This window comes from Xenopus tropicalis, chromosome 6 (assembly GCF_000004195.4).
Source record: "Xenopus tropicalis strain Nigerian chromosome 6, UCB_Xtro_10.0, whole genome shotgun sequence".
NCBI classification, from domain to species: domain Eukaryota; kingdom Metazoa; phylum Chordata; class Amphibia; order Anura; family Pipidae; genus Xenopus; species Xenopus tropicalis.
This window is the reverse complement of record NC_030682.2, coordinates 58,872,390-58,891,576: the sequence shown is the minus strand read 5'-3', so window position 1 is coordinate 58,891,576 and position 19,187 is coordinate 58,872,390. Positions and strand designations below refer to the sequence as shown.

At 36.7% G+C, this 19,187-nt stretch overlaps 1 protein-coding gene across 3 annotated transcripts in view; it reads right to left on the bottom strand.

The window, feature by feature from the left end:
• The window catches only part of pkd1l1 (polycystin 1 like 1, transient receptor potential channel interacting), a 75,003-nt gene that overhangs the window by 40,074 nt on the left and 15,742 nt on the right, over nt 1-19,187 (bottom strand). For 2 of the 3 annotated variants that reach the window (XM_031904004.1, XM_012965489.3), the window contains exons 9-25: nt 18,829-19,035; nt 18,655-18,750; nt 17,700-17,801; nt 15,471-15,542; nt 15,229-15,390; nt 13,546-13,623; nt 11,626-11,768; nt 11,309-11,432; nt 10,527-10,647; nt 10,252-10,447; nt 7,072-7,128; nt 6,189-6,404; nt 4,248-4,484; nt 3,599-3,712; nt 2,677-2,834; nt 1,437-1,537; nt 318-513 (exon numbers count right to left, since the gene is read on the bottom strand). In XM_031904004.1, the coding sequence (XP_031759864.1) occupies nt 318-513; nt 1,437-1,537; nt 2,677-2,834; nt 3,599-3,712; nt 4,248-4,484; nt 6,189-6,404; nt 7,072-7,128; nt 10,252-10,447; nt 10,527-10,647; nt 11,309-11,432; nt 11,626-11,768; nt 13,546-13,623; nt 15,229-15,390; nt 15,471-15,542; nt 17,700-17,801; nt 18,655-18,750; nt 18,829-19,035 (2,380 nt within the window). The remainder of the gene's footprint in view (nt 1-317; nt 514-1,436; nt 1,538-2,676; nt 2,835-3,598; nt 3,713-4,247; nt 4,485-6,188; nt 6,405-7,071; nt 7,129-10,251; nt 10,448-10,526; nt 10,648-11,308; nt 11,433-11,625; nt 11,769-13,545; nt 13,624-15,228; nt 15,391-15,470; nt 15,543-17,699; nt 17,802-18,654; nt 18,751-18,828; nt 19,036-19,187) is intronic. The other variant, XM_031904003.1, reaches the window with a different exon arrangement.

Below are 19,187 nucleotides of genomic sequence, written 5' to 3'. Positions count from 1 at the left end.
TATAACAATATATCATAAACAAAGAGAGAGATGTTGCCAATTGCAGTATGGCTAGATGCTTGATTGCAAGAACAAGGTGGATGGGTGAGAGGGAACAACCCTGCCTTGTACCTAGCACAAGTTACAATGTTATCTTTTACATTAAACTCAAAATACTAGGGCATAACAGCTCACTCACAAGTGACAATATTGGCACATTAATAATATTTAATGTTAATTCATTGTAGTATTGTACTTAGCAGTTGCACAGGCTAACAATGCAGATAAAATTGTGCTGCATAGAAAATACATTAAGCTTTGTTTTTAATCATGATTACCTGCATATGATGTTTGTAGACAGTGTTCCTTTTTGAGGAAAACAACTTTCTGAATTCCACTGTTTGTAGTAATCCCAGTACAAACACTTTGTCCATTGGGTTTCAAGAGTATAATTGATCATCTTTGAAAGATATTTATTTCGTGGTTGTCTATTATAGTCTGCGTCCATTATCGCCAAATAGGGGTTATCACCATCTGTTAGGTTATTTCAAAGTCAGACTGAAAAACTATCCATTAAGGGCAAACATTTTTAAATGCTTTACGTGCAAATGCAATTCCTTCTCAAGCTGTCCATCCCCAACCTCCTGAAGGACACCTACTTGATTTTAACCCCAAAATGGTAATCAGACAAATCTATGGATAAGTTCTACTTTTAAAAAACAATCATCCCAAACCATAACTTTATATGCCCTCACTTTTGGGCTCCAGTCCTTAAGAAGGATATTAATGAGCTGGAGAAAGTGCAAAGACGTGCAACTAAACTGGTTAAGGGGATGGAAGATTTAAACTATGATGTGAGACTGTCGAGGTTGGGGTTGTTTTCTCTGGAAAAGAGGCGCTTGCGAGGGGACATGATTACTCTGTACAAGTACATTAGAGGGGATTATAGGCAGATGGGGGATGTTCTTTTTTCCCATAAAAACAATCAACGCACCAGAGTTCACCCCTTTAGATTAGAGGAAAGGAGCTTCCATTTGAAGCAGCGTAGGTGGTTTTTCACGGTGAGGGCAGTGAGGTTATGGAATGCCCTTCCTAGTGATGTGGTAATGGCAGATTCTGTTAATGCCTTTAAGAGGGGCCTGGATGAGTTCTTGATCAATCAGAATATCCAAGGCTATTGTGATACTAATATCTACAGTTAGTACTAGTGGTTGTATTTATAGTTTATGTATGTGAGTGTATAGATTGGTAGGTGTGGGTTGGGTGTGCTGTGTTTACTTGGATGGGTTGAACTTGATGGACACTGGTCTTTTTTCAACCCTATGTAACTATGTAACTATGTAACTTATTAAAATGTCAGTCTTCCCACTTTTGAACTCCAGTATTAATATTCAGATGACAGATCAGCATATTTAATAAATGCCTTTGCCCCCAAAACTCCATTGTGTCATACATACCTTTAATGGAATGAGCAGGAATAAATATTTGAACAGAATTTCCTTCCCAAGTGTAAATTTCTTTTATGTTAAAATGAGAAGTGTTGGGCTTATCAGAGTACCTGTTGATAAAAGTGTTAAGACAAAATGATTTGTTTTAACTGCATTGCCTAAATAATTAACTTGTTAACTATTTAGGTTTAAATGATGATGATGATGATGATAAACAGGGATGCAAACCTGGCATAACATGTTGAGACTCTTTATCATTAGGTCTCCAATATACCAAATATACAACTGATTTATTGGTCACCAGTCAAAAAAAATAAGTTAGCCTTTTAAGTTCTAACTGTAATACCACTTCATTTCTCCCAGGGCCATTTGCCACAATTAGACCTTTCATGTGCTATGACTTTTGACTGAAGTAGGACCTGCACAGACTCTAAACAACATGCTGGTGGAGAGCCTACCCCATTTATTATAACCATGTGTTCATCAGTGTTTACCCTCTGAAACACTTTAAATGGTTTAAACGAGAACTAAAGTTAACTAAAGAAATGGGCTAGAAATGTTGTAGATTATGTTTTGGGCTTCTGCACCAGCCCAAGGCAACCACAGCAGGGGAGAACTGTACTTCTGAAGATGTCCCAGCTTTTTTTCCCAGTTCACTGCACATGTTCTGTGCTGCTGTCAGTTACTGAACTTAGAGTCCCATTCACAACATACTGTATATATAGAATATAAATGACACAATATAAAAGCTGATTAGTAATTTAATCACTTTCACATTACATGCCAGCTTTGAAACCAGTGCAATTAGCAGAAGAATTTAATAATCAGCCACATAACATCAGTTTATATCTCATTTTCTGCTTGACAATTTGCGATGACTCCTAAGCTTAGCTTCTCAACAGCTGCTCTGAGAGCGCACTGAGCATGTGCAGTGTCCTGGACAGTTCTAACAGAATCCAAGATGAGGAGCTCCTGTGACAACTGTAAAGACCTAGATTCATTGCTACTATAGAGATGCTGAAACTTTTGGCTAGTGCAGTCAGTTTAGTATTTAAAATATGGCCATATTCATTTTTAAGGTTTAGTTGTCCTATAAGCTCCTGTCTGCATGTTATATAGAGTGTGTCCAGCTCTTTTAATATTCTGCATTGCAGTGTATGCCACAAAGCCTTTGTCATATTGCAGTTGTGTTGCAAGATGCCAAATTCCATTACATTTTAAAACATTCACATTTAGCCGTGCAACTTACCTTACAAGTAGCAACACAGGAAATGCTCTCAAATTAGGACGGGAAAATGTAACTGTTATAAGCAATGCCTCATCTCTGTTAACTGAAACTGTATGAAATCTGTGAAAGTTTACTTTGTCCCAATAAAGTGAAAATAGGTTTTTGTTGAGCTCTAAATCCTGTAAGAAATAAAAACTGCTTATTCAGCTTTAAATCCTGTAAGAAGTAAAAATTGCTTATTCAGCTATTTCAGCTGCTGGACAGTTCCCTGCATCTCTTATACCCATCTGACTTTTTCCAATATCTCAACGCACTTCAATCACTTAATTATTATTGCATCCTTAATAATCCTTCACAAGGAACCACTAACTAGTTAGTAAAAGAAATGATGTACCATCTCCTAAGTTTCTGATTAAAACCTTTGCCTTAATACCAACTATGATATGTTTTGTACCTCACAGTCAAATCAGACAAGTGACAACCCTACATCTACTGCTGCATTGTAACCACCCCCAAACCAATTAATATCAGAGATGACATCAGAAGGTACAGCAACTGCTCCACTATAAAATATTAAGGAGTAGAACATCCTAACCCCTAAACCTTTCCAAATGGCAATTTACTACAAAGGACATTGTCTACATTTGTCTAAACAAACTTGTGATATGTAATAAAAGTCATTTGTGCTTGCTTATCCAGTTGTAATCAAATTCAGAGATTTACCCATTTATCCCATAAACAGGCCTCTTAGTTTGCTTAGGTGCAGTAACCAATAACAGGTTTGCATAATTCTACCTGCGAATTGGTTGCTATAGTTGATTAGACATGTAGCAAACTTTTCTTACATAATCTCCTTAGTAACATCTGTCAGAAAAGAATATATCTTCAAGTCTCTATTTCTATAAGGAATTATTAATAAGCAGAAGCTTTAAGGGACACTTACATGATTTCTTTTCATGTCAAATTCCATCATTACCGGTGCTGCAATTTCTCTTGCATTTATCTTCTTTTTGTTGGAGCAGTTGAAAAGACTAACACCAGCAAACTCCCCCTGAAGCTGAAAAACCACAATAGATAAATATTGATTAACCCACTCACTGCCAACGGCTTATCCTAAAATATTTTTCAAAACGCAGAGAAATTTCACATAATTTTAACAGTTAATAGGCATTTTCTGTTGGGAAACTATTAGGAAACTCAGGAAACATCAGCTTTCAAAATGCAGAAAAAAATGATCTATCAATGCTTAACAGCTAATACACAAAATGTAACAATTTTCATAATATCAATATACATCATGTCATTTTTGTTCACAATATAGAGATATATACATTGTCAAATTGGTATACATGAAAAGCAGACTGATATTTAACCCTTAAGTGCAACAGTAGATTGTAGAATATAGGGCACTAACACTATATGACACTAACTAAAGTAGATCCTACAGATGCAATTTGTACTGATCAAAACCCATAGCAGTACAAAGCAAACTGGTAAAGGACTTGCTAAAGCCCAGCTAATGGCCAAATCATTAGCCTTGGTTAGCAGTTGATAAAATTAAAAGTTATTTAAACAAATGCTATACCTCATACCTGAGATGAAATTTCTGCCCAAAGGTATGGATTCTTCTTGAAATAAACCAGCTGACTAATGTAACACCGGTTACTTAGTTTTGTTTCCAAGTGACTGCTCTGCAGCTGTGGTAGGTAGACTTTTGTTGAACCAATTGTCTGGATGCTGTTCTGAAGCATCATATGGGTACTGGTCTGGAAATCAATCAGATTTGTACTTAGGCCAAGATGTTGTTTCTTATTAAAAGCAATGTACTCCTGGAAACAAGAAAAAAAATTAGCAAATAAAATTATACAATGAAACATCACTAGGCAGCTTTTTTTGCTATCAGTAATTTGTACAAGCTACTAAATGCAGCTAAATGTCGTTACATATATATATCTAAATAATTACCAATATAAAATGATATGTAAGCCATATATTAGTATCTATAATGGACTGCAACCTGCTTTTTAGAAATCCAATTACCTTTAGAGTGAAAGGGTGCTAATTCAACATCCAGGCACCAACACGCAATAGTCTATGGCAGACCAATACCTCCATTGCCTTCTAGGTTAAATATTATTTGCATTTTTGTAGCTGAAGAGGGGTGCCAGTGGCCAGAGCTTTTATGAAGCTACTTGGGAATGTGGGAAATTTTCTTTAGAGCTGCGGTTCATTGGAGATTGATCAGCAAGATCAAGAGCTCAAGAAAGAAGAACCCAAACATTTCTGTATTAAGAACACCTGCTAAAGGACTGGTCAGAACATATTTGCCCAAAACATTAGCTGATCCTAAAATGTTTCTTCTTTACTTGAGAGGATCTCTATCTACTACTAACAAGGAACCAGATACAGTATCCCATGGAATGAGTTTTAAATTCCCTGCCTACGGAATCATTCCAGACTGTTACATTCCATAGATATGAATTATGAGACTACAACTCAGGGTTCCCTTGAAGTTACTATGACTTCTATATGCTGTGCCAGTTAGTCTGCTGCAACAAATTTGAAGTAAATACAAAAGTCAGTACTGCATTCAGAGGGAGGCAGAGCCCTCTGAACACTTTTCTAGGAGTGCCAAGATTGATAAGTTAGCTCATAGTATAATAAAAAAAGAACACACTTTTCAAAACCTTTTTTTAATGTCATGGTTGCCATATTGTCAGGAAATGCTGATTATATCACATCATCCAAACATTGGCTGGTAAAGGTTGTCCCTCAAAACTCTGCATTCCAGGGAGGAGAAGGAATTGCAACTGTTCTGTCTGAAGGAAGAGTTCATTGTTCCTAATACAAAGTGCTAAAAGGGATGTTCATCTTCAGACAGTTGTCAAAATATAAACAGCCCATGACAACAAAAAGCATTTTTTCAAATCATGTTCATTTTTTCAAGCTATCACATCAAGATAAATACCATTACAGCTGTGGATCCCCAATCCCCAAATTTTCTCTCCTCCCCTCGGGAAAGGGGGCAGCAATGTAATAATACCTTTCCCTTTCAGCCTTATTTATATTTCATTAATCCACATTGGCTTTTTATTTCAAACAATTGTCCAAAGATAAACATCCCTAAAGTCTTTAAGTGGACTGGTATTTAATATTAAGCACTCTGTGCGAGGCATGACTATGATGCAATCATGCAACGTGTATTTTATCGGAGTCTAGTTTTGAAACATCACAATGAATGGTAGTATTCAGGAGATGGGAGGAGTAGGAATGAGTGCATGGAGTAAATTTTCTATGTACAGTGGGATGGTTTTCTTTATGAATTGAAGGATTTTTAAGCAGGATTTTGGCCTCTACATATTTTTAACCAGTTAACCAGGCACCAATAAGAATGTACAAGGCTGCATGGTACATGAAAGGTCTTGGGAAAGGGACCATTTTGGAGGTACAGATAAATCACACAGTACAGTTGCTGTACTTCTACCATGGGTTGGAATACCCTATGATTAAATATATTGCAAATATTATCTCACCAGCATCAGATCACTTATGATGTTCATGCCATCAAGCACAATGAAGTTCCTTTCATTATACCCTATAGATACTTCCATGGAATATGATATCAAGGAGACAATTTTCTCAACCGAATTTCTTTGCAGATATATTCTGCTATGGTCTTCAGAGTCAACAGACCTTTTAAGAATTTTTTTAGTAGCATTTACAACGAGAATTGCGCTCTTAGCTGTAACCTGGTATTAAAGAAGGGAACAAAATTTAAACATTTAAGACATACAGTGCAGATCTTGCAGGTGTGCATTATGTTCCCAAAGCCAAAATTCTGTAGGTGGCTCTTTTTCCATAGACCTATGCATAATGACAGATGATTTCCCCTATAAGCCACAATAGGGGGAATAGTGGTGTAAAGCTGCTTTAATAACATAGGTGCTACATTTCACCAGTGTGATTACTCACTGATGGATGCCAGTTTGCTAGGAATCCCCCAATAATTATAAACGCACAGCCTTCTTTTTGCATGCACACCCAGTCTATGGCCATACAGGTTCTACGAAAAAGATGATGCAGATATGGCACATGTACAGTAGTACACCCCGGCCAGTAACTTTTAAACGAACACAAAATGGACTTAGATAAGCAATTATATTTACTGGGTGTGTCTAACAAATTGCATGAAATTGTAGTTTAAGTAACACAGTACATATGGAATTAGAGAGAGAACTTGTATACAAGGCTGCAATCAGGGGGGAATCCATTAGCCCTTTCAGGCTCCCAGTCCAAGAGGCAAGGGTGGGCAGATGAAGCCAGCAACCCTTATTTTTAATAGAATTAAACAGATTATGAAGATGTGTCTTTGCTGAAAGACCAAGAAAGAAAGTTTTAAAAAACTATTTCCATTACCTGCTTTGTATAATTCAGAAGGTCTATTAACATTGACACTATCTCATCAAATTCATCCTGCAAGAAAGAAACACAATTAAATGCAGTTTTTATATTACATAGAATTACAGAAAAATAAACAAATTAAAACAAAAGTTTGAATGGGGGTATAGCTAATCTGCCTTTCAGAGAAAAGAGAAGCCAACTCACAAATACTGTATGTGCCCAGACACTCCAAAATCCGAAATTTGTCAAAATAGTAGTTCAGATACGGACATCAAATAATATTAAAATCTTACAAAAATAAAGAGATGCAGATTTAAAACACCTAAAACCTGCTTATTCCTTAATCCCATAATTGTTTAACAGTCAAGCAAAGTCTAATTCACTTTGGGGTGCCACTATGTTAAACGTCTTCCCAGTGAATGAAATGACTAACTTTTTCCCTAAACTGGTACTCCTCTAGAAAAATTCACAAGTGGTGCATTTTTCTTTAACCATTATTAGGACTAGCGCATCAAAGTGTACTGCATTAATTCCCTCTCCTTACAGCAGCCTCCTTGTTAGTTTGTAACCAAGCACCATGCCCCCATCTTACCAGTATTTCCTAGAGTCCCTTGGCTGCTGCCTAGCTTTGCATATATGCAGTTTTATAAAATTGATTTTACTACATTTAACCTTAGTTAATATTTAACTTGTTAATAGCAGTGCTCTTAATTCCTGTCCTTGAATGAATTTAGTAAACATGCTAAGCTGTACAGGTATGGTTATCTGGAAACCCATAATCCAGAAAGTTCTGAATTATAGGAAGGCCATCTCCCATAGACTCCATTATAAGCAAATAATTCACATTTTTTAAAGTGATTTCCTTTTCTCTGTAATATTAAAACAAAACCTTGTACTTGATCCCAACTAAGATATAATTAATCCTTATTGGAGGCAAAAAAATCCTATTGGGTTTACTTAATGTTAAAAAGATTTTTTAGTAGACGTAAGGTATAGAGATTCAAATTCTGGATAAGCAGATAAGCATTCTGTATGTTCAGGTATGTGACCCATAATCCAGATTGCTTGGGACCTGGGGTTTTCCGGATAAGGGATCTTCCCTTAATTTGGATCTCCATACCTTAAGTCTACTTGAAGATGATTTAAACATTTAATAACCCCAATAGGATTGTTTTGCCTCCAATAAGGATTCATTATATCTTAGTTGGGATCAAGTACAAGGTACTATTACAAAGAAAAAGGAAATCATTTTTAAAAATTAGAATTATTTGCGTATAATGAAGTCTATGGGAGATTGCCTTCCCGTAGGTTAGAACTTTCTGGATAACAGGTTTCCGGATAACGGATCCCATACCTGTACTAAGGTTCCTTGATGTGCAGAATAACTATTTTACAGATTGACTGTTTTCATTTTCCCATTGTAAGTCAAATCTGCTATATTAGGGCAACACTCACTTGAAGACATTGTAGACATTATTCAAAACCAAGTGAAATGTGTGCTTGCAGAACAAATGCTCTTATTTAACAATCAATATTTTGAGCTTATTTTACTTCTATTTTTAAACACACATGGAATTTGTTCCTTAACTTAGTTTTTTGTATTCAATAACAAAATGTCCTCTGTCCACTTTACTTCTAGCCTCAAAATTTCTGGACCTTCTCATATTTACTAACCTTAAAACTCAAAAGCAAATAGAGACTCTGAGAAAAATTTAAGGGCATTCTCTCTCTAGTAGACTGCCAGCTTCTTTTACTTGGAATATTTTTATTATGATTGTACCCTAATTCCCCCTTATGTATAAGTGCTCTAAGGGGCCCATTTACTTACTCACGAACGGGCCGAATGCGTCTGATTGCGTTTTTTTCGTAATGATCGGTATTTTGCGATTTTTTCGGAAAATTATCGCGACTTTTTCGTTACCAATACGATTTTTGCGGAAAAACGCGAGTTTTTCGTAGCCATTCCGAAAGTTGCGATTTTTTCGTAGCGTTAAAACTTGCGCAAAACGTCGCGCCTTTTAAGTTTTAACGCTACGAAAAAAGCGCAACTTTTCGCGCAAGTTTTAACGCTACGAAAAAATCGCAACTTTCGGAATGGCTACGAAAAAGTCGCGTTTTTTCGCGCAAATCGCATTGGTAACGAAAAAGTCGCGATAATTTCCGAAAAGTCGTAAAGGCGCCGAAAAAATCGCAAAAAATACGAAAAAGTCGCAAAATGTTCGTTTTCCAATCGGAATTTTTCCAATTCGGATTCGAATTCGTGGGTTAGTAAATCAGCCCCTAAGGCTTTTTTTTTTAAGTCTCTTAACTTTGGGACTTCTAGTTTGCATGTTTCAAATAATATTACACTTTTGGTGCAGTTACCAACATGGTGAGCAACATATTAGACTATTCTACCTTTTAGTTACTTTAAACATGATCTCTTTGGGTACCTCTCAAAAAACAGTATTTTTGAATTTTTTTTTTTTGTAACTTACTTTTTATTGATTTAGAAATTTTCCAGAAAAAGGAAAGAGAATCATACAAACAATGCATATAAAGTACAATTGAATGGGGTTATTTTTAGACAGAAAGATGCGTAGTAAACCTACATAATAGGTACATGAGCTGCTTTATTATCGATTCCCCTGTTCAAATAAAAATAAAGAGCATGAAAAAAAAAACTATAAAAAGAAGGAGGGGGAGAGAGAGAGAGAGAGAGAGAGAGAGAGAGAGAGAGAAAGAAAAAGGGGCGGGGGGAATTAAACAATCAAGCAGTGATAGTCATTATGTTTCTACTTGTAGTTTGGTAAATTTCGTTCATGATGCTATTCTGATAACAGTTTGAGAGATGGTGGCTACACAGCAGCTTATTTATATAAACTATAGTAGAGTTACTGTAGCAAACACACAACTTTTACCAGTGCAGGGCAACAGTACATTATATTTAATTTACTTTAAAAATCTTAAATTTTTGGTGTTACTGTTCCTTTAACCAGCTTTTGAGAAGAGCTTGATAGCTCTCTTATTGGCTTACCCAGTAAAAAATTGATTGGGTCTTTTGTTATATTTTTGCATGTTACTTTATTAGTATTTTTTAACTTTTTAAGACCACTAACGGTTTTTTGACTAAGCATACTGGAATTTTAAGGGCCTGTTAATTTTTCTCTTTTAGCTAATTTAGCTAATGCAGCTTTCTCAAGTAACACATTTTACCTCATCCTGGAAGGACATACTACAAAGAGCTGAAATCAGTGCATTTCTTATTTTTGATTGCAGTTCAAACGGAGTCTTAGTTTCTTCACTATATAATTTATTGAGTACCACTGTCAATAATGTAATGTAATTTCTTATCTCTATGTGATTTTCCATAAGTAAAAGTACAGAAAGATTTTTCAAGCCATGATGATACCTTTAAGAAAAAAAAATAAAGAATTATAACTTTTAAATAAAAAGCAAAAACATTTAAATTTAATGCACTAATCACTTACAGTTGTTCTGCAATGAAGTCAGTAGAGGTATTCTTCCCAAAGCTAGGCCATACAGTTACATTTACCGGACATGGCTTTGTTTGTGATCCATACATATTTGTGATTTGTGTGAAAAGAGTAACTGAAATTAAGAAAACATATACTAAAAATTACCGCAATTCTGCCCCTATTGTATTTACTTTACAAATTTCTATTTCTAGCATATTTACTTATAAATTGTATTTATTTATATTATATTCCTATAAAAGTTAAAGATACCTTGCTTTTTCTCAGATCTAATATGCTCTTGGATATCAGTGATACCCAATCCAGTGACAAGATTATTTAGCTTGTTTGTCTTAATTGCACTTATAAACATCAGTATATGTTAAGACTGTACAAACCACAAGCGTATTAGGTGAAACACAAGACACGATTTTACGTTTTCTAACTCTCTCAAGGCAACTTCGGCGACTTTGGCAAATCGCTGCGCCGCGTATGCCATCCCACCGGCGATTTGCATTCTAGTCAGTGGGATGGCATTGCAGGGAGATTAGTCGACCGCGACAACGGAGATTTGTCGCGGCGCAACGAATCTCCCCATGTACCCCTGCCCTTAGGGACAAGAATATGCCTGCTTCATGCTTTGCCATTTGTCCTATCTAAGACAAATGATAACATGGTAACTTTTTGAAGGACACTGCACTGGAGAAAACTGAAGGTAACTGGCATATTACATTATTCAGTTGGGAAAGCTCCAATAGCATTTCTACAATTATTTGTAATTATGTATATTTTTGTACCTTGATATCCATCTGTTTGATCACCTGCAGGCAAGTTAAAATAATACTGAATGTCTCTTCCTTCATACAGTTTCTTCCTAGCTGATCTCCTCCCAACTTGGTAGCTAAAGTCATAATAAAGATCCTGGCCAATACATAATAAAAGAAACAAATTATGCACTACCTTATTTACATTTGCTGAATAAATAGAAACTAATATTTATTTTTAGACATGGGATGAACAAGGATGAACAAGTATCTACAGAAGCTATTGAAGCAACTTGGTCCCTTATCCTGTCCATGCTACTAGGTGAATAAATAATCAATTTATGATTTACCTCTTTTCCTGAAGTACAAAATATGCTGAAAACTGTGTATAATTCCATTCCCTCGTTTGGTTGCACTTGGCAGGTCATTCTTGGTGCCATTTCATTAACTGTAAAGTAGAGCTGTGATTTGCCTATTTCATTTCCCCTAGAGGCTGGATTAAAAATAATAATAACAATAATTAAAATCGATTCACTGAGCAACTGGAATCAGTTTATTGCTCTTCTTTTCATTTACAATGGAACAAAGTGAGCAATTCAAACAATATTTTGCTTTTGTGAACAATTTTACTTTTGTGCCTATTTAATATAATGTTTGTTAACCTGTAGCACCTCATTTTCAAGTGGAAAAAATATTGACGGTTTTATAGGCAAGTGTGCGGTGTATATAATATAAATTGTTAAAGGTCACCCAAATGGCAGGCAAGGCACACTAGTATATGGTGAAAAATGTGCATGGGATAGCCATGGCCATTACATACACATGCAGAAATTTAACAAATGTACTCAAAATACCTATGCACGTGTGAATATCAGGAGACACACATTCACATACTGAGTGTCATGCAGATTCTATGTTATTTAATCAATAAGCAGGTTCTTTGAAATATTTCAATACATGCCACTCCTGTTGTTCAAAGGTTGATAGTAAGGCTGCAGCATCCCCTTAATCACTTGGGATTATTTCTCCTCCTTTAACTCATTAGGCCCTCCCCCCAAAGAAATTGACTTGGCTCTTGGCTAACTGAGCATACTCTGTTCTTTTCAATTCAGATTACCAAACATACCCTCTGATTTCCATAAAAAATTCTGCTCTAGCTGTGCCTCTGCTGGAGGAACATGTTTTTTATTTTACCTCCTGTCCTGAGCTCAGTGTAACCATTAAAGGGCTCAATCCAATCAGGATGTTTTTTTTATGAAAGTAAGTTCTGCCTCTGTAAGCCTGCATTTTTCATTGCATGAACTTTACAGAGCAAATATGATGTTTGCAGATGCAAATTTCACTAAAGATGTGTAAAAGGAAAATGGTTGTCTGGTGAAAGCTGTTAATTGTTTTAGGAAAATGTGATGGTGCTGGCAAACAGAGGGTATATGCAATACAAATGGTGTCACTTGAGTGGGGGAGATGTGCCTAACTCATATACATGGTAGAAAAATGTAGGGTTTACATGTCTTAAAGGAACAGTAACACCAAAAATGAAAGTGTATAAAAATAATTAATATATTATGTACTATTGCCCTGCACTGGTAAAAGTTGTGTGTTTGCTTCTTAAACACTACTACAGTTTATATAAATACCCTGCTGTGTAGCCATGGGGGCAGCCATTTAAATTGAAAAAAGGAGAAAAGGCACAGGTTACTAAGCAGATAACAGATAAGTAGCATAGATTCCCATTGTATTCTACACAGTTATCTGTTATCTTCTTATGTAACCTGTGCCTTTTCTCCTTTTTTCAATTTAAATGGCTGCCCCCATGGCTACACAGCAGCTATTTCTATTACCTACAGTAGTCTTTCTGAAGCAAACACACAACTTGTACCAGTGCAGGGCAACAGTACATTATATTTTAATTATTTTAAAACATTTTTATTTTTTAGTGTTACTGTTCCTTAAGATAAAAGTCCATGAATTATCCGTTTCTCAGACAGTGCGTCTGAAAAATAAGGAAGCAGTTGATTTTCTAACATGCGCAGCCAGCGTGAAGAAAGGAGGCAGAAGAGGATCGATCACCTGCATGTACCCCAGGCCGGTGCAGTTTTTTGCTAATAGGATCACCAACCCGGAGTGTTAAGAAAGTAAATACAGTCAATGGGGGTGCAACCTTTCTTTCTACTTTAAAATATAAGATTAGAAAAACTGAAACATGAAGCTTGTTTTATGCATATACGGTATACTGTATGATATAATATACATATAGTAACTTGCCATACCAAGAGAGACATCAAGCATATACATCTTGCCAGGTTTCAGAGAGAAAGGCTTGAATGTAAGAACCTGAGACGAAAGATCTATTAAAAATACAAAAAAAAATAGATAACAATATTATAAAAATGACTCTTAACTTTATCCTCTTTGATAGCTATGGATTATAGCACACAGGTTCTCATCCATCCCTTGTATATAGGTGCTCTGACAGGCAGGGGATCAGTCTGAACTCAATTCTGGAAAAATGTGCATACTATAGCATTTCCATGCTTAAATCCACTGTGAGTGTGAATATGCATAGTTGGGGTGGATGGCAGCAGATGTGGTTTTCACAGCTGGTATACTGACACCAGAAAAGGCAGTAAACAACCCTCGCACCATTAGTCTATACATGGTACAATACAGGGAACTAGAATATCATTACCTTCAAGCTACAGTCAGACCCTGATTTTACATTTTCTAGGGGTCTGTAAAAATGGCACACTGAAAAAAAACTTAGAATGTGCAAAAAATTACATTCAAGGGAAAACAGCGGTTCTTAAGGAAAATGGGGCAAAATAATCATATAAAATGTGAGAAAACACTTTAAATTTAGGAATTGCTCCCACTGAGAAGGATTAGAACATGAAGGGATAGTAAAAAAAAAACAACTAAAAACCTAAGAAAATGTAAAATGGGGGTATGTAAAATTAAAATCAAGCTGATGCGTAACAAATATTTCTACTAATTAAAAGGGCAATACAGCTGAAATTGAAATAACGTGCTCTGTATAATGCCTTAATTGCTAGTATGTGTCGGAATTATAGATAGAAGAGAATATATATACAGAATTTATAGCAATGCACATGTGTGTAACTTGATACAGTCTCCTGTTCTGAGCTACACATGCCCACCAGCCAATCAGAAGCAGATCTGCCAGGGGGGATGGGGGAATGAAACACGTGTGCAGTATGAAGCAAGGAGGGAAAGGAAGGCAAAATACCTTTTTAAAGATGGCTAAGGGCAAGGGCACACTAAGGGGCATATGTATCAAAGTGCAAAATTAGAACTCACTGCAGAAAAAATCACATATTTCTATTCCTATCGGATTTTCAAAAGCATATTTATCAATGGGTGAAATTTACCATTACCATGGTTCACCATATGATAAATAGGCTTCTAAAAATCCCATAGGAATGAATAGAAAGTGAGTGAATTTTTCAGTGGTAATATCTAATTTCCTACTTTGCTAAATTTGCCTCTAAGCATAGGGTCCACTTCTCTCTGCCTACAACTTGTAGGCAGGCAGAGAGAAGCAGATCCGCTCCTATATGCTCCTGTGTCTAGTTGCACTGATAGGCACAACTTCGGCCTCAGTGCAGCTACACCAAGTGGAGACCAGGCTAAAAATGAATGCTTTTGTGACAAAGGGGATTAAATTACTGTAGGTACTTGGTAGTATAATAAATAGTATATGAAACTCTGCAAGGAATTTTGTAGGTGCTATGATGGTTTGATAATGTTGCTTGAGTGAGTAAAATTCGACAAGAGCATTTGTGTTTTCTAACTAATATATCCTCAGTTAAATCTTTTTGTTCAGTGGAAATCAGAGTTAAGTCAACATTTGGAACTGAGCAAGGCATTCTGGGAGCTGTAGTTGTATAACACCTGGAGCACTAATGGCAGCCCAGCCCTGGGTGGATGCATACCTGTTGTTACGAAACCTCTGAATGTGCTTTTGCTAATTTGCTGTGTTTTCCAGTCTAACATGGATGTGACAGGAGACACAGCAGCTGCCTTTGATGGATTTAAAATTTCATCTCCTTTTTGGTCTTCATTTTCATGTGGTCTTGTACTGCCATATCTTTCACCTTAAAAGTTAAATAACCAGATATTATCATATCTACATAACATTGTTTAACTACATATACATATTGTTCAAAGATCCTACCTTCTGGATCTTCAGGCCTGCCACCTGAACCTTTTTTACCTTCCTGGATGCCAATACAGTGTACCTCAAGATCTGCCAGGATGTTCAAAAGAAAAAATTATTATCCTTTATTTACATTGCACAGGCATATCCCACAGCTTTTACAAAAAAAATTATAAAACAAGAAATAAAACCACAACATTGCTTAACTTTATTTAGGCAAAAATAGTATGGCGATATCAGTTAATTTAAAGGGTTTATTGAAAGGGATTCTTCATTGCATATAATTTATTCTATCATTTAAAATGTTGAACTATAAAATATATATTTTTTTAGTTGTAATACTGGTGTGTAGGCAGCCATCTTAGGTCATTGTGCCTGATCCTGTGCTTTCAGAAAGAGCCTGCACTTCACAATGCATCTGCTTTCAGATAAGATATTTTTTCTCCTGCTCAGTGTAACTGGAAGAGTCATGACTTGAGTGAACCAGACTTGGATTTTTATTATTGAGTGCTATTCTCATATCTACCACTAGGCAGGGCATAGGAGCTTTTTTAGCAGCTCCCTGACACTTGCATTGCTATCTTGTTACCTTCCCATTATTCTGCTAAGAGGCTGTTGGGGGGGGGGAGGGGGAATATCACTCCAACTTGCAGTGCAGCAGTAAAGTGTGACTGAAGTTCATCAAAGCACAAGTCATATGACTGTGGGTACCTGTGAAACTAAGAATATGTCATGTCAAATTTAAAAATTAAATACAAAAAAAAAAATCTGTTAGCTCATTTTTGGGCCAGTGTGGTTAGTGGAGTACCGCAGGGGTCAGTCCTTGGTCCTTTGCTTTTTAACTTGTTTATTAATGACCTGGAGGTGGGCATAGAGAGTACCGTTTCTATTTTTGCTGATGACACTAAATTGTGCAAAACTATAAGTTCCATGCAGGATGCTGCCGCTTTGCAGAGCGATTTGACAAAATTGGAAAACTGGGCAGCAAACTGGAAAATGAGGTTTAATGTTGACAAGTGCAAAGTTATGCACTTTGGTAGAAATAATATAAACGCAAACTATCTACTGAATGGTAGTGTGTTGGGGGTTTCCTTAATGGAGAAGGATCTAGGGGTTTTTGTAGATCACAAGTTGTCCAATTCCAGGCAGTGTCATTCTGTGGCTACTACAGCAAATAAAGTGCTGTCTTGTATAAAAAAGGGCATTGACTCAAGGGATGAGAACATATTTTTGCCTCTTTATAGGTCCCTGGTAAGGCCTCACCTTGAGTATGCAGTGCAGTTTTGGGCTCCAGTCCTTAAGAAGGATATTAATGAGCTGGAGAGAGTGCAGAGACGTGCAACTAAACTGGTAAAGGGGATGGAAGATTTAAGCTATGAGGTTAGACTGTCGAGGTTGGGGTTGTTTTCTCTGGAAAAGAGGCGCTTGCAAGGGGACATGATTACTCTGTACAAGTACATTAGAGGGGATTATAGGCAGTTGGGGGATGTTCTTTTTTCCCATAAAAACAATCAGCGCACCAGAGGTCACCCCTATAGATTAGAGGAACAGAGCTTCCATTTGAAGCAGCGTAGGTGGTTTTTCACGGTGAGGGCAGTGAGGCTGTGGAATGCCCTTCCTAGTGATGTGGTAATGGCAGACTCTGTTAATGCCTTTAAGAGGGGCCTGGATGAGTTTTTGAACAAGCAGAATATCCAAGGCTATTGTGATACTAATATCTACAGTTAGTATTACTGGTTGTATATATATAGTTTATGTATGTGAGTGTATAGATTGGTTAGTATAGGTTGTGTGCTGGGTTTTCTCGGATGGGTTGAACTTGATGGACAATGGTCTTTTTTCAACCCTATGTAACTATGTAACTACTATGTAACTTATTTCAATGTTCTGTTGGAGGAGCACTATTAAATGATTAATTTGTAAAAAAAATGTGTTTTGCCTTGACAGAATCCTTTTAAACCGTTTTCTAAGACTTGGAGTAGAAGTACCCCAGGGAAGTCTTTGGGATGCCAAACTCTGGCAAAAGTAGATGTTACATTAAAAATGTATTGCAAGTAATGTGGATGGGTAGATAAGCTCAAAGAGGAGGCAGATGTGTAATACTTGGTCATTCTTAGCTGGTTCACCCCAAGATTGTTTCCAGCTTGGGTAAATAAGTTAAGGAAGAGCTCTTAAATTGCAAGTCAATGCTTTTAAGTAGTGAGTGGAGAGAAGAACATTGTTCATCAACTGTAAGGCAATACTTACCTGAATGTGTTGGAACCTCTGTTAGGTTAAATAAATCTGCCCCTCCTTCTCCTCCACCAATTAAAAAACCACTGTATGTTCCATTAAAGTTTGTTTGTTCTCCTGTAATTCAACATATAAAAGAACTATTTAAAAAATATGATGCTGTAAATTTTATGTTCACACAAAATATGTAAAAACAAGCTACAACAACAGCTGCAGAAAAGCGAAAGCAAAGTTCTTTTATTTAATTTTCATGGGGTTCTTCAGCAATTGTAGCAAGATGGGAAGGTTATTCAAACTACATACTATACACTTTCCTGTTAAACCCCCAGCATAATGAACTTCTCCATATCAGTAAGGCTGAGACAGGCATGAATCGGGTAGCAAAAGAAAAAAGTACCTGAAAAGTCTATTTCATGAAAATGTTAGGCACCCCCCAGTGAAATAGATAGTTTATCCTCAGGCTGGTGCTCCAGTTAGGAGAAATCTGCACCAGCCTTTGGAAAAAAACTGTCTGAGCGCCACTCTGTCATCTCCCTACATCAGTGCTTACTTTCCTTGGTGCCTGGCATTCTGCACATGTGCAGTAGAATAAAATCTTGGGCATACTCTACTGCGCATGTAGGGGCAGGAACGAGGGGGCATGCCCGACTGATATCTGGCCTGAAATTGGCCAGCTATCGATCAGCCAGGTTAAAAGATTTAGTCGGATCGGGGGACGCAATGGCTCGCTGACGTGGTCCCCGAACCGATTGCCCCATTGCCGCCATTATCGAATTAGCTTACATTTTCCCCAATATCGCCCACCCGTAGGTGGGGTTATTGGGAGAAGATCCGCTCGCTTGGCGTATGGGCACCTTTAGTCACAGCAAAAGCAAGTCACCACTGCTTATAAAAGCAGGCCACCAACCTGACAAAGGAACTGTTAGACTTTGCTTTAATTAGCTGCATTTACTTGATTAATTATGAATACCTGACTGTTCATGGCTTATATTTCTTAAAGCAGTGGTATATTCTGATCTTTTGCTTCTAGATGGTCTACCTCCAGATGAAATTTCCTCTAACAGACCTAAAAGCAAAAAATACAGGTTATCATCTTCGTTAAATAATCAGTTTCTTTTTCTATAAGTCATTTTTATATACATACCATGAATACCATGAATGGGTGCAGATGGTACAGTTTTTGGACACGGGTCAAGCCTAAGGTATGCTTCTTCTGTCAACCGGTGTTCATCAAAAATATCCCCTGATATAATTTGTGTAATGGGGGGATCAGTAAATATTTCAACCGATGGTAGAGGTGTACCAAATAGACTGGATGACCCCAATATTTCAAGAACACTGCAGAATGGTCCTGCAAATAAAAAGCTTTTAAGTTTTAGGAAAAAGGTTGGATTTATTTTGCAGTATCTGTACAAATACAAATAAACTGTGTATTTTATTGCCAAACACATACAAAAAGATACTCAAAGACGCAACATACAAGAATAAGAGCACTAACATTGT